The 20,502-nt window shown below is 53.7% G+C and overlaps 2 protein-coding genes and 1 long non-coding RNA gene across 12 annotated transcripts; 2 read left to right on the plus strand and 1 right to left on the minus strand.

The window, feature by feature from the left end:
- The first annotated feature begins 100 nt into the window (after positions 1-100).
- NEIL2 (nei like DNA glycosylase 2) lies at positions 101-6,436 on the plus strand. Of its 9 annotated transcripts, none has more exons than XM_086875432.1 (7): positions 462-1,159; positions 1,742-1,851; positions 1,995-2,018; positions 2,656-2,844; positions 3,590-3,921; positions 4,744-4,940; positions 5,288-6,436. In XM_086875432.1, the coding sequence occupies exons 1-7, from the start codon at positions 1,048-1,050 to the stop codon at positions 5,602-5,604; spliced, it is 1,281 nt and encodes a 426-aa protein (XP_086731558.1). In that variant the 5' UTR covers positions 462-1,047; the 3' UTR covers positions 5,605-6,436. The 9 variants fall into 9 exon arrangements, 8 of the variants coding, with proteins under 8 accessions (XP_086731557.1, XP_086731559.1, XP_086731558.1 ...); XM_086875437.1 differs by having other exon boundaries at positions 3,590-3,780; XM_086875434.1 differs by lacking the exon at positions 462-1,159 and having other exon boundaries at positions 1,746-1,851; positions 2,698-2,844.
- Positions 1,645-7,473, minus strand: LOC147654557 (uncharacterized). Its single transcript, XR_015282643.1, has 2 exons — positions 7,394-7,473; positions 1,645-6,231 (listed from the first exon to the last, which is right to left on the minus strand). It is a non-coding gene; the product is annotated as an uncharacterized LOC147654557 (long non-coding RNA).
- Positions 7,474-7,665: 192 nt separating this feature from the next.
- On the plus strand, positions 7,666-19,473 carry FDFT1 (farnesyl-diphosphate farnesyltransferase 1). 2 transcript variants are annotated; one of them, XM_086875448.1, is made up of 8 exons: positions 7,666-7,830; positions 9,134-9,231; positions 12,775-12,958; positions 14,864-14,992; positions 15,388-15,579; positions 16,177-16,353; positions 16,572-16,724; positions 17,847-19,473. In XM_086875448.1, exons 1-8 carry the CDS (start codon positions 7,729-7,731, stop codon positions 18,066-18,068), a joined length of 1,257 nt encoding a protein of 418 aa, XP_086731574.1. In that variant the 5' UTR covers positions 7,666-7,728; the 3' UTR covers positions 18,069-19,473. The 2 variants fall into 2 exon arrangements, with proteins under 2 accessions (XP_086731574.1, XP_023779985.2); XM_023924217.2 differs by lacking the exon at positions 7,666-7,830 and having other exon boundaries at positions 8,915-9,231.
- Positions 19,474-20,502: the final 1,029 nt, after the last annotated feature.

The raw sequence follows: 20,502 nt of genomic DNA on the forward strand, positions 1-20,502 counted from the left end.
GTGACTATGATTTCAATATAAATGAGGAAAAGTCCCAGTACTGCTAACACCCTGAACACAACAGAGAAGGGAAAAGCCCTTGGGGGCACTTAAAAACCATCACGACTTAGCTTTTTGTTCTTCTCACTGTGTTTTACTCAGTAGGTCTTGTTCAGCCTGAATGCTTCCAGCTGAACTCAGAGGCAGCACTCTGGAGCCGAAATCAGGCTGTCAGCAAGGGCTGTGCTTAGCCACCTCCCACTCTGCAGGGGCACAGCCCTTTTTTAGGCACCCAAACACCCCGCCAGGTACTGCCCAGCTTCCCTCCCAGTCTAACCAGTTTACAGACCGGTACAGCTGGTGGGGTAAGTGCCACCAGCACCTGGAACTCGCCCATCCCTCCCCCAGCAGCCAACTGGGGAGCTCCCCTGTTATTTGGGGGGGGAGGATCTTCCTCCCTTATAAAAGGAGGTGGGTGGAAGGGGTTTGGCTGTAGGAGGTCCTGTTGGGGATAGGTAGGGGTGCTGTGGGAGGTGGCTGGGGGCAGAGGAAGGGCTGTGAGGAATAGTGGGGGGAGGCTGCCCAGCCTGCTCCCCAAATGGGTGCACAGCATGGGCCTGGGGAGAGCAGCAGGTTAGAGCTGGCTGCAGGAATGTGGGGCTTGGGGGAAAAGCAGGGGGTGCCTTCACTGCCCTGGGGCGATGTGGGTGAGAATGGGGTGGGAACTCAGCGCCTGTTTTCTTCCGATGGCTGCAAATTGATGCTTGGCTGAGTGTGAGGAGATGGGAAGCTCTGCACCCCCCTCGATTCTATGTGGAGGGTCAGAGCTATGCCTTGAAGTCCCTGCAGAAACCTTGCCCAGGGGTGTAAGGTCACAGGGGCCTTCCTGCAATCCCGGGGTGCAGGCAGAGCTGGAGTGAGCTGCAGGAGCCTTGTCCTTGCTCTGTTGTGCTGTGGGTGCTGGGCTTTTGTCTGGGCACAAGGACTGGGAACGAGCATGCAGGGGGAGGATTTTCACTGGAGGTCTGGCTCAGCCCCAGACCTGGAGAGATACCAGCTCAGGTGGTCATGGTGAGGTGGGCATCATGCCCTGCAGAGGGCTGGGGATGGTTGGATGAGACTGAAGTGGGTCTAGAGAAAAAATGTGAAATAAGGCAGTACATGGAAACAAGGGAATCAGGTAAGGAATCCTTACATGGGGTAAGGATGGCAGATGCTGGCAGTTCTGATGTGCTGGGGAGCAGGGCAGTCCTCCCTCTTGAGGAGGAATGTTCCTTTGGTGTCAGACAGGCTACAGCTGGGCTGTAGTGATTATTACCTTACAGAGCTCCCAGCACTTCCAGGGTCTCACAAGGAGCCTGACTTAGCAGCAGTCAGCGCCCTGCAGGTGATGAAGTTCCCTGGGATGTGAGCTCTGGGCTGTACGAGCTGTCCAGGGGCTCAATCCATGCTGCCAGACATGAAGCCAGTGCCTGGATAGTCAGGGCAGACTCCTTGGATGACCTGTGCCCAGCTGTTTCCAGGGATCCAAACTGCTGCTGGTGCCTTTGGCAGCAGGAGTATCTCTTTAGCTACAACATAATATGCAGATTTTTTGGACAAAACTGGAGCAGGCCTGTGAATAATCATCACAAGCCCTTGAAGGCAGAGGACTAAAGCTCAGTCTTTTACCCTTGCTAAATATAGTTTTGATGACCACTTAATATCTGTACCTGGATCTAAGACATTAAATGAATGTTCCCTAACATGTTTTCCTCTTGAGCTCTTGCAAGAGAGATTTGGTTTGTGCTGCAGCACAGGAATGGATGGCATGAGGTGGGAATGGCTCTTCTGTTGGGGGACCCCAGGATTGCTGCTGATTTTCTCATCAAGGTATCTCAGAGCTGTGCCAGGTGCCTCAGAGCCCTGTACCTTGAAGCTGAGCCTCTGATCAGGCTGGTCTCTGGGATTAGTCTGCAGAGAGAGCTGGTGCTGTAGGATGAAAGCCAAACTGAGCTTTCCTCATACGCCCACAGGCAGCAGAAGTCCTCAGAAGAACTGTAAGTAACTGGGGTTTCATGCCAGAAATAATTCCTTATGTACTGCTGTGACTTCCTGGAAGGAGCTGCAGGATGGTGCTGCTTCATCTCCCCCTCATCCCAAGCCTCCTGCTCGCAGATGCTGTTAGCAGCGTGTAGGAATGTTCCCCGACTGGTTCCATGCCATTGCAGCCAGTGGGGCAAGCAGTGGGTAAAGCAAGGCGTGGAGATGTTCTAATTCCATGGCTGATCTTTCTGTGGGAGCAGCACTTCCCATGGTGTATTGGGAAGAAGATGTGTCACTGTGCTGGTTCTGGGTCACTAATCATAAAATCACAGAATGGAATGGGTTGAAGGGACCTTAAAGGTCATCTACTTCCAGCTGCCCTGATGTGGGCAGGGAAACCTTCCACTGCCCCAGGAAGAAAAGGGTTCTGGGAGGTTCCCCAGGCCAAATTCCTGCTTGTAGTGTGAAAACTGCCATTGGAGCATGTTGTTCAGGGCTGTGTTGGATTAAATTATATATATCCACTAGGATGGAAACTCCTCCACCTCCCTGATCTGGTCCTACTTATCTTCATGGACTTTGCCACAGGAACTTAAGGAGGAAAATCAGGAGAATGTTTTGTGTATTTCTGAGTTGTAACTTCCTTTCAAGTCTAGGGCAGAGAGTGACAAGGACCTGCTAATCCCTCCGCAGCTGCTAGAGATGCCAGAGGGCCCATCAGTGAGGAAGTTCCAGCTGCTGACCTCCCCTTTTGTGGGGCAGGTGGTGGCCAAGGTGGGGGGAAGCAGCCAGAAGCTCAATGTGAATGACCTGAATGCCCTGAGGCTCCAGGACTCCCAGGTGAGCTGTGCTACCGTTGAATTTACAGATCCGTGACAAGTCTGGGGGAAAGTCACCATTGTCCCACACCTGGGTGACAGAAGATGCAGAACCTGTGAATGTTTCCCTGAGGGTTTCACCTGGCTAATTTGAGGTGTCTGTGCTGTGGGTACTTGTCAAAAGTCACGCTGGGTTGGTCTTGTGGGGGTTTCACTGCCCTGACACTGCCAGATGATGATTTGGGCCAAACCCTGGTGCAGCCTTGCCTCTGATTAAAGGTGGGGAGCAAAATGAAGAGCACTGAATGCACCCAGCACAAAGTGGGAAGATGAATCAGAAGCGATGATGACAAATTACACACCTGAGTGTGTGTCCTCGTGGGCCTGATGGGAGCCCCTGGGAGGGATTCAGAATTGAGTGGCATCTGAACACCTTGTGCTCCAGGCAGGCAAAAGAAGGAATCTGTGAGGATGACCCCAGCTCTGATGGGAATGGCTTGGATGTTGATGAATCCCATATTCAGGGTGGGCTGATGAGCCCTCTGATAGAGGTTGTAGAAAATAAGTCACTTGTACGGAAACAGACAGAGGTTTTATCCCTGAAGTGCTCAAAATCAGGTTGGATGAGGGCTGAACAATCTGGTCTAGTGGAGGTTGTCCCTGCCATGGCTGGAATGAGATGAGCTTTAAGGTCCATTCTAACCCAAGTCTTTCTAGAATGATATGATCCTTTTTGAATCATCAGCACATCCTGCCTCTTTTCTCAGGCTCATGGGAAGAACTTGTACCTGGCATTCGTGGCAGCTGAAGCTCCCTTTGGACCAACCGCAGAAGAGACAGCGTTGCAAAGAGAGGCTGCTTGTGGGGCACACTGTCCTGCCCAAGTACAACAAGGACAGGCTGGTGTTCCACATCCCCATTCCCAGGATGAGGAGCTGCAGGAACCTCAGCACTCAAGGTCTGAAGCCCCAGAGGCAGCAGAGGGTCGGGGCAATTGGCTGCGCATCCACTTTGGCCTGTTCGGCAGCGTCCGGGCAAACGAGTTCTCGAGGGCAAACAGAGCCAATAAAAGGGGGGATTGGAAGGATCCTGTGCCCAGGTATTTCCTCTTCTCTTTTCCCCCAAACCAAATCTGTGTGGGAATGCTCTTAGCCTTGATTTTCTCTGATAATTTTTAAGGTATGAGTGAATGTGGGGTGTGTTCAACCAGGGAATCCACTGTGGAATTGTAGGATGCAATTGCCTGGGGACTATAGTACCAGCTCTGGTAAGATTTTTATCTTGAAGGATGCCAGGCTGAACCATGCCCTAAAAACACCCGTTTCTCCCAATTATGTGCTTTACAAAAGCCTTGTATAAATAGCAAATGTCTCATACACCTGGAATCAGAGGCTGAAGTGATGCCATTGAAAGCAGAAGTGAAATGAAAACATGGCTATGGTTTGTGCCCTATATCCCATTGGTATTGTAGAGTAAGGGAGAACAGCTTCCCAGAAAATCTGTGGCTGCCTCATCCCTGGAAGTGTCCAAGGCCAGGTTGGACAGGCTTGGAGCAACCTGGGGTAAGGGGAATGTGTCCTTGACCATGGCAGAGAGTGGCCCAAGATGAACTTTGGGTTCTCTTCCAACCCAAACCATTCTATGATTTTTTTGAAGGATGACTATTTCTATTTTTAGACACTGTTTTTTGTGCTACTTTTAACATCCATTTCTCTTATTTGTCCTGCTGGAGGCTTGGTCATCCAGGGTCACAGGACAGCAGAATGAAAAACTCTCCACCAGTTGTGTTGGGTTCACCACCAAGCTTCATGGCTGCAGTCATTAAAGACGCCACCTTGCCTTGAGACAGTGGCCAGCTGCAGAATGTAACTAGTTCAGAGATGTTTCTGATGAAAGACTCCAACTTCCCTGCTTCTCCCAGGCTGGTTCTGCACTTCGAGAGCGGAGGCTTCCTTGTTTTCTACAACTGCCGGATGCTCTGGTGCTCCTCTCCGAGGGCTGATCCTGCTTCTGACATCCTGTCTGTGGAATTCCACCGTGGCCGGGCGCTGCGTGCCCTCTGTGCACCCGATCCCATCTGCTACACCCTCCTAGACCAAAGATATTTTTCAGGGCTGGGTGAGTTCCAGGGAATAGGAGCAGGAGAGGAAATGGAGGAAGGTGGGTGGGATGTCTACAGATGCAGAAGTGCATGTCTGGGTAGTTTTCTCTTTAGTCTAAGAGCTTATGGTTGATCTAGCTGAGGGCATGTGGTCATCTTCAAGGTCTGTAACAATGGTAGAGGAAAGAGAACCTCCTCCAGTCCAATCCCAGCTCTAAGTCTACTCTTTGGATGCCACCTCTGGTACAGGGAATGGTGTTGCTGGCTGTGATCCTTGAGGTGGAAATCACAGGTTGGAGCCAGCAGCCTGCATTATCTTGATTAGAAATAACCTTACTGTTGCCTTTTTTCTGACCCCTTCCAGGGAACATCATTAAGAATGAGATCTTGTACCTGGCCAGGATCCACCTGTTAACACCAGGCTCCCTCTTGGCTCTCTGTGATCGAGAGCGTCTGCTGGACTGCGCCGTTCAGTTCAGCTCTGAGTGGCTGCACAACAAACTGCAGGGCCAAGGGCTGCACCCCCAGGTGTACCAGAAGGAGCAGTGTCCCCTGGGGCATCCCCTGATGAAGGGCACTTTTGGACCCTTGGGTGGCTTCAAGAGACTTACGTGGTGGTGCCCTCAGTGCCAGCCTGTAGTGCTGCCAGGGGATGGGGACCCTTCCCCAATCACTGGCTGACCTGTCCTGCAGGGTGCTGGGTGGTCTCTCATCCATGCTCTTCGTTGTCCTAAAAGCTCTCTGGTTTTTTTGAGGCTGTTGAGTTTGGTCCTTAGGGAGTTGACAGAGTTAGGTGCTCAGTGGAGGTCCCAGCTCCCCTGAGTGGCTGCAGAAAGGAAAAACTGGCTGTCCATGGTTTTTGTGGTTTTGTTTTTGGGTTTGTTTTTTTTTTTGTCATGGTGGCACAACAGTGTGAAGAGTTTGACCAGTTGTGAGGAGTACTGATTGCCCTGTTCAGGTGGCAGTGGATGGGAAGGGTAAAGGGTTGAGCAAGGGATTGCTGTGGTTTGAAGTGACCCTGTCCCTTGACCCTGGAGGAGTCAGCAAAACAAAGGACATCCCTCTGCCTAAACAGCTTGATTAATTAGGAATTAAATAATCCTGCCTCTGTCAGGAGCTGAATACCTGTGCTGGGCTGTGATGGGGTGTGGTTAAACATGAGGGGCTGTTCCCTGTGTCAGATGTGACAGGAACAGCTCCCTTCTTCCACGTCAACATAGACAAAATATACGTCAGCAGGGCTTGGTAGAGCTCATCTCTGCACCCACAGGTTTCAGCTTTGTGGCAAGCTGCCAATTCCAGATCTCACTGTAAAAGTAAAAAAAATACAGTGTGTGACAGTGTTTCATAAAACTCAGGATCTCCAAGGAAACCTGAAAGCAGAAAGGTTTGGAAATAGAGCTGAGTCTCTATACACTAGGTGGGAGCTGCTGCTGTCCTCTCTCCCTCGATTTGAGTTTAATAATAAGTTTTTGACTTGAGCAAAAAAATAAAAGTTGGAATTAGAACTGGTGATGTTTGTCTCAAGTGTGTCCTTTCTGGTGGTTTCTTGGTTAAAAACTGGGGTGTACATGGAAATTCCAGCTACCTGGAATTGTTTAACAGCTACCTCTTTGGTGCTGCCTGCAGACGGTGGTACTGCTGATTTTCCTTAGTTGTGTAAGTTTTCTCATTAATGGGACCTGGATTTAAAGATGGATTGCAAATCAGCTGGGAATGCTGGAGGTAAACACCTCCACTGTAGGCAGCTGCTTCCTAGGGAAGACTTGTACAGCCTCTCCCCTGCGAGCTGCAATATCTTTGAGTGGTTGCAGGTTATGGGATTGCTGAATAAACCAATTAATGGGGTTATGGGGCCAAAGAAGGTGGTTAATGTCCCTTCTGCAGGGTGTTGGTGAAGTGTCCTTCCAAAACAAAGAACCATGGAATATCCTGAGCTGGAAGGGACACACAATGATGATCAAACCCCAACTTCTGGAAGAAAACCACTCACAAGAAAGAACCCCAAAAGCTGCATCTTGCACTTTGAAGGATGAGGATGGAGTTGGGTGTGTGTTGGGTTCTCAGCACAGGAACGATATGAAGCAAGTCCATAGGGCGACATGGAGATTCTCAAGGGACTGGAGCACCTGTGCTATGGAGACAGGCTGAGAGCTGGGGGCTCCAGCTTGGAGAAGGCTCCAGGGAGACTTTAGAGCCTGGTTTAGTGCCTAAAGGGGCTCAAGAGGCCTGCAGAAGCACTTGGGACAAGAGGGAATGGCTTCCTACTGCCGGAGCACAGGGTTAGATGGGGTACTGGGAAGTTCTTCCCGGGGGAGGGTGCTGGGATGGAATTCCCAGAGAAGCTGAGGGTTCTCCATCCCTGTCCAAGGCCAGGTTGGACGGGGCTTGGAGCAACCTAGGACAGTGGAAATTGTCGCTGCCCAGGGCAGGGGTTTGGAACTGGAAGGTCTTCAAGCTCCTTTCCCACCTCGACCCTGCCGTGACTCCATGGCGACGCCGCTCCCCTCACGCTCACACGAGGGGGTTCGGGGCCGCCAACTCCTTCCCGCTCCCCCTGTGGCCTCCGCCAATCAGCGCCCGCCGCCTGCCGTCACACCAGCCGCTCCGCCTTCCTATTGGCTGGCGCTGCCCTGGTGCGAGCGCGCCTTCGCCAATCGGCGCCGCGCCCGCCCCACCGAGCGATGTGCCGAGCTCTGTGATTGGCTGCGGGGCGGGGCTGGCGCGGCCCCGCCCGTGACCGGTAAAGCGGCGGGCGGGGGGGGCGGCGGGAGCGCGCGGCGGCGGCGGCGGGGTCTGAGCCCCATGGAGCTGCTACGGAAATGGTTGGGCCACCCCGAGGACATCTACCACCTGCTGCGCTTCAAGATGGGCGGCTACCGCGCCGTCATGCCGCGGATGGACACGGTGAGCGGCCAGGGATGCGCGGGCGGCGGGATGCGCTTCGCTGTCGCCGGTGCGCGGTGTTCCCGGTGGGGAGCGGAGCACGGGAGGAGGAGGTGGGGGCACTGTCATGTTCGAGCACGGAAACGGTGTTGTCATGGGTGATCATGCCGTATCCAGCGTGTACAGGACCTGCCCGGCTTTGTGCGCCTTGTGTGCTCCTCCGTGCTTCCTGGTTGCACCGGCACCGGGCATCCTATGGCATCGCTCGTACCCTGCGAGCATCCCACCGGCACCGGGCATCCCACCGGTATCGGGCATCCTATGGCATCGCTCGTACCCTGCGAGCATCCCACCGGTACCGGGCATTCCACCGGCTCCGGGCATCCTATGGCATCGCTCGTACCCTGCGAGCATCCCACCGGCACCGGGCATCCTGTGCACTGCTTGTGCCCTGCGAGCATTCCACCGGCTCCGGGCATCCCACCGGTACCGGGCATCCTATGGCATCGCTCGTACCCTGCGAGCATCCCACCGGTACCGGGCATTCCACCGGCTCCGGGTATCCTATGGCATCGCTCGTACCCTGCGAGCATCCCACCGGCACCGGGCATTCCGCCGGCTCCGGGCATCCTATGGCATCGCTCGTACCCTGCGAGCACCCCACCGGTACCGGGCTTCCCACCGGTTCTGGGTGTCCTGTGCATTGGTGGATCCCACCGGCTCCAAACATCCCTGCAGTGCTCGGTGCCGGTACCAATGCCGGACATCGCAGAGCCCCGGTGCTACCGGAGCATCCCGCGGCTCCGGGCATCCCTTGCATTGCTCGGTGCCGGTATCCCTCGAGCATCCCACTGACTCCGAGCACCCCGCTGGCTTCAGGCTTCCAATGCATCCCACCATCTCCGAGCATCCCGTGCATTGCTCGGTGCCCGTACCCGCATGCATCCCACCATCTCCGAGCATCCCTCGCATCCCTCGGTGCCGGTGCCCTGCGCGCAGCCCCGGCGCTGTCCGTACATGGCAGCGTCTCCGGGAGCCGGGATGCTGGGGCGGGTCAAGGGGCGGGTTTCGGGCCGGGGCGGAGCGGAGCGGCCGCAGCCCCCCGCCGCCGCCGCGCCCCATGGCGGCGGGCTGCCGGGCCGTGTCCGTGCTGCGGCGGACACTGACCGTGTCCCCACCGCGGAGAGCCCCGCGGGCGGCGGCCCGGCGGCGGGGACAGCAGCAGCAGCAGCAGCAGCAGCAGCAGCAATGCGGGGCGCCCCCGGCCCCGCCGCCCGCCGCCCCCCGCCTCCAACCCGCGCCCCGCGCCCCGCTCTGCCCGCAGGACTCGCTGGGATGTGGCCTCCGCACCTGCTACCGCTACCTCAACCAGACCAGCCGCAGCTTCGCCGCCGTCATCCAGGCTCTGGACGGAGAGCTGCGGTGAGCGGGGGCGCAGCGGGGCCCGGGGAGGGGGTGCGGTGAGCCCCCGGCTCTGGGCAGCTTTGGGAGGTGGCAGGCGGGGTACCACCCCAACGCTGGGGATCCTCGGGAGATGGTGGGTGCAGCTTTCCCCCCGACACCGGGAATCCCCTGGGGATGGTGGGGGTAATTCTCCTCCCTGGGAGGTGGTGGGTACAGTGCCACCCCAACACTGGGGATCCTCGGGAACTTAGTGGGTGCAGTGGCCCCCCAGTTTCAGGTCTCCCCGGGAGGTGGTGGGTGTGATGCCCCGCAGTAGCAGAGCTGGCAGGAGGTGGCCCATGCACTGGCCCCCAGACACCATTTTTCTCTGGGGGAGCTGCTGGGACACGCTGCCTCTCCCATCAGGAGCTGGCTGGGCTCACTCAGCTCGGCCCCACCCCGTGCAGAAGGACGTGGGGCTTTTCACGTCCCAGCTGGCTGTACCACATCCCCCCTCTGCAGCACATCCTTCCCCCCAAACTGGGTCCCTGGGCTGAGCCTCCTGGCCAGCAGACTGTTAAACACAGGGCCTGGCAGTGTGCCGTGTGTGACACCCTGGGAATGTGTCCTGGCAGTGCCAAGGCTGCTGCTGGACAAAGGCTGCAGGGAGGAGGTGAGGAAAAAGCCTGGAGCTGCCCAAGGGTCTGAGCCTTGCCTGGGAGGTGCTTTTGGAAGCAGCTGCCTCAAAACCTGCGCAGTTGTCACAGGGGGTTTGTTGCACACTCATTTTTTTTGCTGTGCAGGTTTTGCTGCCCCGTGCAGAAAAGCTTCAGATGGGGATAGTAACAGAGGATGTAAAGCTCAGCTGGCCAGGGTGCCTTATGCCATGTAATTATTCTCCATATAATTCCTTATATTCATTTGGTGATTACTGATTTCAGGTTTTAAATCCCCAGTTAATCCCAAGGTGGGTTGATGATCAAATTTAGGGGTTCTGGAAGTTGTTCCAGACACATCTGATGGCTCTGCTGAGCTGTTGCAGGCACTGCCCTGCACACTGGGTGATCTCTGGGGTTTCTGAGCCCTGGTTTGGCATTTTGGATGGTGCCCCATAGCTGTGTCCAGTGTTTATGAAATGGTGTTTGCAGCGTGGTTGACAGGAAAGGCAGAGAAGTTCAGTGGTTTGGCTGGAATTGTGTGGAAAAGTACAAGTGGAGCCAGGAATTAAGGTTTTTCTTTTCCATGCTTTTTCTGTGCAGAAATTAAGAAAAAAAAAAAAAAAAGAAAACATTATGAAACTTGTTAGCAATGTGTCTGCCCTGTGCCTCAAACTTCCTGCAGTTTTCTTTCTTCGTCTTTTTTGTCCTTTAATCCTTGCCCTGCAGCCTGCTGGGATCAGGATCACCCTTCAGGGCACAGAAACTTCTGCCTGGCATCCTAAAAATGCTCTTGCCTGATCTGTGCAACCCACTGTTGGGCAGGGATGGTGGTTGGATTACAGCTGGCTCAGCAGTGGATGAGGAGAAACTCATTTTCAAAGCCCAGGAGCTCCACTGGAGAATTTAGGGACAAACGAGGGAAATGCAAAATAGGGAGGATAAAGAAATAGGCAGAGCTGCAGCCTTACAGAAGGAATTAATTTTGCTGGATCAGAAAGAAAAAGAAAGTGCTTGCATTGGTGTTGACCCCGTCAGGGAGTTCAGCTGAGTCCCTGTGGTCACAGACAGGTATCCCAGAAGGGCTGCTGGAAAGTGGGGAATTTCTGGAGGAGTGCTTGGAGCAGTGCTTCCCTGGCCAGACAGGGTATTGGTAGCTGAGCTGAAACATCTGGTTCCTCCTTTCTTGGTTTTTTTTTGGCCCCATGAACCACCTGTTTTGCTGGCCAGAGCCCTGTCCATGGTTAGGGTGTTTTCTGGGAAGGTGGGAGGCTCAAAACTGCAGTTTCATCCACGGCCGAGCCAGCAACATCCCAGCTGTGGGCGGTGGAAAAGAGTTATGAGCCCAGCTCCTAGCTCCTCTCCTGGTGGTGGAGAGGAGAAGAGGGATGCCTCTGCCTCTCTGCTACCAGTTCCATGGTCCTGCCTGTCTCTGGAACTCTTCAGGGTCTATTCCTGATGGTTCAGCTGAGGCTGCATGTCCTGGCAAGGAGAAAGGAGACCTCTGTACCTGGACAGGAGGGAGCTGCACCCAGGGCAGGGCTGGAGCTTGAGCTTTGGAAGATCCAGACTTGTTCTTTGGAAGTGGGTGCTTCCATTTGTGCCCTGTCCAGCTTGACCTTGAATGTTTACAGGGATGGGGCATCCATCCCTGGACAGCCTGTGCCACAGCAAAGAATTTTCCACAGCAAAGAATTTCTTCCTTTGATTTGCCAAAATTGCCAGGGGTCTAAATTCAGTATGTGATGGGAGTTAGGGAGGCAGAACTGGGATTTAATAAGTGTTTTAACTCTGCTGGGTTCTGGAATTAGTGTTGGCTCTTCCCTGGGCATGATGCCCCTGTGAGAGGTCCCTGTGGCATTCCAGATTCTGTTCTACCGTTCTTGGTGGCTCCTGGAAGCGGGTTGGAGCCCTGGGCACTTGCATCCTGTTGGATGAACATTTGCAGCCTGGTTGGAATGGAAAAACTCAGTCATGCAAAGGAACAGGAGCACGAGAGAGCTGCTCATATGGTTCGACAGAAGTGTTAAATACCCTTCTAATCAAGGAAAAAAAGCCAAATTTAACAGTATTGGCTCTAAGAGCAAGTCAGTTTTCCCTGGATGCTTAATCACTGCTTGCACATTTTCATTCCAGGAGTACAGCACTGTCACCTGTCATTAGCATTTAACCAGACCAAGCTACTTTCCATTTGTTAAAAAACTTATAAATGCCTCTTCTCCTTGGCATATATCCCTGTGCTCATGGAGATCTGGAGATTATTTTCTATAAATCCTGGAGTTGCAGACAGCATTTCTTGCCATCAGGACTTGTTTTTGATTTTGTTGGGGTTTTTTTGTTGTTTTTTATTTTGTTTCAGCATTTTTTTGCAGAAATGTGGAGGCAGAGATAGGGAAGGCAGGGGTGGTGGGAGCAGGAGGGGAGGTGACTTTCCAGCAGCTTCCTACTGGGATGCTGGGACACATAGGCTGCCTCCAGTCTTGTTCCTGGAGATATAAAATACAGGGTGACTTTGGCTCTTTCTGCCAGTCCTAATGTGCCTGTTGCACAGTGTGACCCCTTTATTCCCCCCCCCAACAGGGTAAAAGGGTTGCAGAAAGGGAGGAGTGATGGAAAAAACACACCTGATTTGTTCCCCCTTCCCTGTTTTACGTTTGCTTTTCCCAAGAAGCTGACCTCGGGCTCTGTCCTCTGGGTCCAGGTGAGCATTGGCCTTGCAGGGTTGGACCTTCCCTGCTCAGGGAGCTCACAGGCCTGGCCCTTCCCTGATACACATCTCAGAAAGCCCAAAACCATGCTGTAGTTCTCCTCTGATGAGGGAAAATCCTGCATTTCCTAACCTGGCTGGTATCTTCCAATCCCAGCTGTTTGTCCTGCCTCGTAGGCACTCCCAAGTAAGGGATTGCTGTTTTTTCTCCCCTCCCAGACATGCAGTCTGTATATTCTACCTAGTTCTCCGTGCCCTGGACACTGTAGAGGATGACATGAGCATCCCCTTGGATGTCAAGGTGCCGATGCTGCACGAGTTCCACTCCCATCTCTACCAGCCAGACTGGAAGTACACAGAGAGCAAGGAGAAGGACCGGCAGGTGCTGGAAGACTTCCCAACGGTAAGGCAGCTTCCTCCTTGCTCCTTGAGACACCTCTGGGTGCCTGGTTGTCCCCATGTGGTGCCTGCAGAGCTTGCTCAGTCCCACAGATTTCCCCAAGGGCTCCATCACCTGCCTGTGGGGCTGGGCTGAGGAACACAGACATTGTGGAGCCAGAGGGGATCTGGCTGTGGAAAAGTTCCAGCCCTGGGACGTGGCTTTTTGCCTCCTCTGCTGGAAGAGCAGATGAGCATTGTCTTGAGGAGAGAGATTTGGGGTTGTTACCCAACACAGTGCATTGCCCATGTGCACAGTGGGAGGTGTCCCTGCCCATGGCAGAGGGCAGAATGAGATGAGCTTTAAGGTCCCTTCCCACCCAAACCATTCCATAATTCCATGGAATATATTCCATAATTCCATATATCCATAATTCAGTTCTGTAAGACAAAAAACACCCCCTCTGTTATTAGTAACAATATTGAACTGATTTTTTTACTATTGAGTTGATTTTTGAGGGGGTTTTCCTTCACTCTGTTTAATAAAAAATATAATAGTTCTGGTGAGGAGTGTCTCATTTTCCGAGGACATTCTGTTTTGTTCAAGTTTTTACCATTTTTAATTTATTCTACCCTTTTCAGGCTTTCCCTAGCAGTGGGAATGGGGTAGCTGTTTGGAGCACTGAGGTGTGTCATGAGTTTTTGTGCTCAGGTTTGGGGTGCCTGTCATAGGGGATGCCTGTGCTGGATTCCAGGTGTGTAGGGATGCAGTAGGTATGTCAGTGGCTTGGCTTTAGAGGAGCTTTTGAAAAGGTGTTTGTGACACTTTGCTGTTCTCTTGGAGTATATGTTGTTTATTTGAGGCAGTCCATGCTCAGGTGTGATTTTAATAATCATAGAATTGTAGAACCATGGAATTGTTGGGTTGGGAGGGACCATAAAGCTCATCTCATTCCATCCCCTGCCATGGCCAGGGACACCTTACACTGCCCCACGTTGCTTTAAGCCCTGTCCAACCTGACCTTGAAATTTTTGGGGGGCATTCACAACTTCTCTGGGCATCCCCTGCCAGTGCCTCACCACCCTTACAGTAAAAAACTTCTAACAATATTTCCTAGAGGTGCATTTGCAGGCTGTGCCCCTCTGTGTAGGGGAGCCACAGAGACAGAAGCAGAGTGGATACATTTTATTTTACAGACAAACCCTTCTTGCACACAAACCCTGGGCTGGCTGCAGTCACCCACTGATGGAGAGTGAAGCTTAGCACAATAAAATGTGATGCTCTACAGTTTTGGGAAAGGGAGGATGCACTTTTTAATATTTTTTTTTCAGTGTGAGTGCAACTGAGATACTGCAGGTGTCCCTGCCCATGGCAGGGGGGTTGGAAGGAGAAGATCTTCAAGGTCCCTTCCAACCCAACCCAACCCACTCTATGATCACATTACTGGACATGCAGTAGAAGACTTTCACACTTCCCTCACTGCTTGATGCCTTTCCAGTTGTGCCAGATGTGCCCTGTGAAGCCAGAGCTGGAGAGGGCTGGGGAGAACAGAGCACCAGAAACCTCCCGTGGCTGGTGTGGTGGAATGCTCTCAGATTAAAAGGAATTAATTAGAGGAAAACAGCTCTGTGTACCAAGTCAGTTTTGTCCTGCAGCTCCCAGATGATACCAGTCCAAGGCCACAGAGCCTTCCCAAAGATTTTGCTGTGTCTGATCTCCTGCCAGAGACCATCCTGTTTAGACTGGGAACAGGCTGAGCCTGAGCTCTAAGGACCTTGAAACAGCTCAGGTTGGGGGAGTTGTCCCAGATCTCCAGCCAGGGCAGGATTAGAGCCTGGTAAACAGTATTTTTCTGATTTCTTAATAAATGTGAGTTCTGCTGCTTTTTATTTTCCTGAACATTTTCTTTCTGTTTTTACCCTGCTACAGATCTCCATGGAGTTCAGGAACCTGTCCAAGGTCTACCAGGATGTGATTTCGGATATTTGCCACAAGATGGGTGTTGGGATGGCAGAGTTCTTGGAGAAAAAGGTGGATTCTCAGCATGAGTGGGATAAGGTGAGTCAGCCCAGAGAGAGGAATGGACTGAGCATGAGCAGGGTCATGGAGTTAAGGTTGGAAAAGCCCTCTAAGATCATCAAATCCAGCCATTCCACCAGCCCTGCCAAGGCCACCACAGAACCATGTCCCCAAGTGCCAGATCCACAGGTTTTTTGAACACTTCCAGGTAGGGTCCACCTTGTCTCTGTGGAAGGAGGAGATGGAGACTCCCTGTTGGGAAAAGGTGTTTGTTTTCATGGGAAATCTGAGACATCCCAGGGAGGGCCATGAGAACGTGCATCAAATGAACTGTCAGTTTATTTTGGTAAAACTCACTATGGCAAACAGGCAGCTCTTTGTAACTGCTCCTTTTATCTTGTTTTTTATTTTCCCCTCTCCCAACTTTCTAACAGTATTGTCACTACGTTGCCGGGCTGGTGGGGATTGGCCTTTCCCGTCTCTTCTCTGCGTCAGAGCTGGAAGATTCCATCGTGGGGCAGGACACAGATCTGGCAAACTCCATGGGCCTCTTCCTCCAGAAAACCAACATCATCCGTGACTATCTGGAGGACCAGATGGAGGGAAGGGAGTTCTGGCCCAGAGAGGTGAGGAAAAAAAACTCATAAAATTGCTGCTGTTGGCTGTACATCTTCTTGGTAAAAACAGTTCTGATGGCAGCTGGCCGACATCTGTCTGCAGCGCTCTGGGGACAGCTGTGGGGACAAGGTGATGTCACCACACACTGCCAAGAACTACTTTGGCAGCTTTTTCTCCTCTCTGCTAGGTTTTCTCTAGGAGTGAGGGAGGGTAAGACTGGCTGAGATCCCAGGAGGGTACCTACTCTGCTCCCAAAAGCAGGACCAGCTCTGCCTGTGCCTGACATGATGTCCAAAAATTTTTCTCCCCCTTTTCCATGTGGCTCAGGTGTCTCACAGGGCATTTCTCGATGTGTGACTGCCCTTTTCCTTGCCCTCCCTAGGAAAGATGTGGAGATGAGTTGCACCCTCCTCCTTTAGCATCTCTGTGTACACCAAGGCCGTTGTCACATCTCCACAGCCTGCCCTTGCTTTTCTTTATCCCAGGAATGCTCCAAGGCTGTTGTGTGGGGGTTTTTGGTGGTTCCTGTTGCTCTCCCAGCCCTGGTGTCTCTCTGATGGCACCAATGCACCCTCCAACTCATCAACACTTACCTTGGTGTTTAGGTTTGGAGCAGATATGCCAAGAAGCTCTCGGACCTTGCCAAGCCAGAGAACATCGACGTGGCCGTGCAGTGCCTCAATGAGCTCATCACCAACGCCCTCCACCACGTCCCTGACGTCCTCACCTACCTGTCCCGCCTCAAAAACCAAAGTGTCTTCAACTTCTGCGCTATCCCCCAGGTGAGCTGAGCTTCCAAGTGGTTCCTCATCCTCTGCAGCCCAGCTGGTGAGGAGCTGGAGGTGGAGGAGGTTCAGTGTCGCTGGTTTTTTGCTCATTTCTTGGCTCCTGCCATTTCTGCTGTTGTTGAGATTGTGTCTCCACTCCATGGGTGTCGCTGTGGACGAGGTGACCCCTTGGCAAGTTCCTTGCACTGCAGTAAAGTCTTTTCTGTCCTCAGGTGATGGCCATTGCCACGCTGGCTGCCTGCTACAACAACCAGCAGGTGTTCAGGGGGGTGGTGAAGATCCGCAAGGGCCAGGCCGTCACCCTCATGATGGATGCCACCAACATACAAGCTGTCAAAGCCATCATGTACCAGTACGTGGAAGAGGTAGGCTCAGCAGTTTGCTTTGAGTCATTTCTGGCTGTTCCTGCCCTGTTCTTGGGGAGGAATTGGGAATACACGGGGATCTGTTCATCAGTGGTGGTGGGGAGTGGTGACCCTGATGTGGTTTTGGCCCGGACCAAACTGCTTGGTGTGATCCCTTGAATGTTCCCTTGTTCTTGTGTTGGGGAGTAGGGACTGGGGCCAGTGGCATCCTGGCCTGGACCAGCAGCAGTGTGTCCAGCAGGACCAGGGCAGTGCCCATCCCCTTGACCCAGTTCTGGGGTCAGTTCTGGGCCACTCACAACACAAAAGACACTGAGGGGCTGGAGCGTGTCCAGAGAGGGGAATGGAGCTGGGGAAGGGTCTGGAGCACCAGGAGTGGCTGAGGGAGCTGGGAAGGGGCTCAGCCTGGAGAAAAGGAGGCTCAGGCTTTTGACTTCCTCCTGACTTCAGGGTCCTGGGGACATTAAAAATTCACATGGAGAGTCAACTGGTGGGAAAAAACCACCCCCCTCCCCAAAATCCAGTTCCAGTGAGGGCTATTAAATAAGAAGACTTCACTTATGCAGCAGGGAGACCCCAAACTGTGGGTTTTTAGAGCTGCCTTTGTGAACTGTCTGGTCCCATGGCCAGGGACAGTGACAGGGCTGCAGGGCTTCAACCCAGGGGAGGGTCTCTGCTTGTGCCCACCTTGCTCAGAGTCCTGCAGACGAGTATACCAGAGGCCATGAGAAGAAAACCCCAAATGCCACAGAATCAGGTGATGATGTGGCTGTTTCCAGGCAGGAACGTTCCCACTGGACTGAGGTGGGCTGTACAGCGAGTGAGGATTGCAGGGTGAGAACCCCTGATCCCAGTAACGCCACTGGTCCCAGTAACACCACTGGGGGCTGAGGGATCATGTCCCAGACCATGTGGCTCATATCCCATCATGGGGAGCCCTCAAGAGGCAGCTTGGCTTAGTGCATTTCCCAAGGGAGATGGCCCCTGGATCCAATCCAGTCGTCCCTTGCTTCATGGCACTCCACCACCGAGCTCACTCTTGGCCCTTAGAACTTCAACCTCATCCCATTTTCCTCCTAAACCTCCAGTGGGAGCCATAACTCCTCCTCCCTCCTCCTTTAGATCTACCAGAAGATCCCGAGCACGGACCCCTCGTCCAACAAGACGCAGCAGGTCATCGCCTCCATCCGCGCCATCAGCCTGCCCGGCAGCCCCATGGCCTCCCGCCACCACTACTCGCCCATCTACCTGTCCTGTGCCATGCTCCTGGCAGCCCTGAGCTGGCAGTACCTCAGCACCCTCTCCAAGGCCACCGAGGACTACGTGCAGGCAGGGGAGAACTGAAGGGCAGTGCCCGGGTGGGGGGACGAGCGGTGGCAGATGGGCGGCGGGGACAGGAGGCTCCTCGTCCCCCGCCGTGGGGGTGACCCAGCGCTGGGACAGTGACAGGGATGGGGCACCGGGGAGCTGCAGCCCCAGGGTGCCAGTGTGGCACTTGCTGGACATCCACCCTTGCTGTCTGCTTGGATGGCTGCAAATGCTGGTTGGAGTCTTAGTGTTTGGGGTTGAGTATTAATTTTTTTCCACCCCCCCCTTTCTTTCGTGTTTACCTGAATATTTTTGGGTATGGGGTTTGTTTGTTAGTTTGTTTTTTTCCGTTAGGATGGTTTGAAATAGAAACTCCAGCTGTTTCTTTTCTTCCTTGAGATTTGAGGCATCTTTCCAGCTCAGAGCTGAGCAAAACCCTGAGGGTTTTTGCCTTCCTTTCTTAGGCAGCCTCTTCTCCCTCACCTGCGGTGCCTGCTCCGTGCTGGAAGGATGCTGCTTCAGCTGGGAGAGGAACATGCTTCCTTATCCAAGGAAAAAGCTCTGGCCGCTTTCTGGCCCTCAGTGATTGAGATCCTGCAGCCTGGAAACAGGCAGAGGCCACAGTCACGTTTCTGTTGTGCTGAAGGATGCTGAAATGAGCCCTTTTAATGTTAAATATATGGGAGGTGAGGTACTCTGTCCACCTGAACGTGGCCCCAGCTGAGCAGCAGCTGTGCAGCTCCCTGCCCTGGGACAGATGGCCCCTGCAGTGACACAGCTCTCGTTTCAGCAGTGGGAGGTGGTTAAAATGAGAAGGGAGCTGCCAGCACAGCCCTGAGCTCACAATGCCAGGCCCGACTCCAGGGCAGGCTCTGGCTCTGCCCTGTCTCAGCCCCAGGGCAGGGGTGGTCCTGGCAGAGCAAGGCAGGGGAGTGAGAGTTTGCTGGCCCTCATGGGATGCCTTTTTAGGGGGCCATTTGTCACCCTGCAAGGCAGGAGTGATCCCTGCCCTGAGCTGGGAAGGCTGGAGCCACCCAGGGGGTGACCAGGGCAGGTTCCCTGGCCCACTTGGCTCTGGCTTTGGGTCAGACTGAGGTGTGAGCTGCAAGAGGCTCCTGCTGCCAGCATCAAGCTGGACTTCCAAGGGGAAACAACACTCTGAGGGCAAGTCCTGTTCTCCTGGGGTGGAGTGTTGTTTTCAAGGTCCCTACCCACCCCCTTCAAATGCTGCTTTGCTGTCCTGAAGGGAAGGAGAGCCCATGTCCTGGTCCAGGACAGAGGTGCAGGGTGGTGGTCTTTGCAAGGCCAAGCCCTTGTGGCCAGACTGTTACTCAGAAGGAGAAGCCCTACTCCACAGTTCCTGGTGTAGTTTTAAGCTGTTGTTCTAAAGAAACTCGCGGTAGCTCTCTTTGTGCAGCTTCCCGTCTTGTTGAAATTAAAAGTTTTCTTTGGGAAAAAAAAAAAATTAAAAAAAAATCCTGGGTCTTTTTTTTTTCCCCCCTTTTTCTTTTCAGCTGTCATTTCTTTTACACCAGCAATTTCCCCACAAGTTACAAGCCCTCAGCTCATGAAATTACAATGCGACCTTGGTGCCAACTCTGGGTATCAAAGTACAGCCCCATGTGGCAGACCTGGAGGAAGGATTTTAACCAGAGGGACAGCTGAGGGTCCATAAATTCACCTTGAAAGGAGTGGTGGCACAGCTCTGGGCCACAGGCATGTGCTTCAGGGCCCTGGTGCATCCTCAGGGATGCTGGGGACAAGTCCTGGCTGCTCTCTGCTCCGGGTGCAAGCACCTTCCCCACAGCCAGGACATCCCAAGGGGTGGCTGTCACCAGCAGGGCACAGGACAGGGCTGGCAGTGACCACACCTGCACAAGGGACAGGATTCTGCCCCCCTCAGGTGAGACCCCACCTGCAGAGCTGCCTCCAGCCCTGGGGCCAGCAGCAGAAGGATTTGGAGCTGCTGGAGAGAGTCCAGAGGAGGCCACAGAGATGTTCCAAGGGCTGGAGCCCCTCTGCTCTGGAGCCAGGCTGGGAGAGCTGGGGGTGCTCACCTGGAGAAGGATCCAGGGAGAGCTCAGAGCCTCTTCCAGGGCCTGAAGGGGCTCCAGGAGAGCTGGAGAGGGACTGGGGACAAGGGATGGAGGGACAGACAGGGAATGGCTTCCCAGTGCCAGAGGACAGGGATGGATGGGATATTGGGAAGGAATTGTTCCCTGTGAGGGTGGTGAGGCCCTGGCACAGGGTGTCCAGAGAAGCTGTGGCTGCCCCTGGATCCCTGGAAGTGTCCAAGGCTGGAGCAACCTGGGCTAGTGGAAGGTGTCCCTGCCCATGGCAGGGGGTGGATCTGGATGATCTTTCAGGTCCCTTCCAATCCAAACCGTGCTCTGAAGACAGAAGGGTGTTTTGGCTTCCACTCCAATCTGTGGTGGCAGAAGCCAAGGAGAAGCAACCAAGAGCCAGGAGC

The sequence above is a fragment of the Cyanistes caeruleus genome, chromosome 2 (genome assembly GCF_971803275.1).
Source record: "Cyanistes caeruleus chromosome 2, bCyaCae1.hap1.1, whole genome shotgun sequence".
NCBI lineage: Eukaryota > Metazoa > Chordata > Aves > Passeriformes > Paridae > Cyanistes > Cyanistes caeruleus.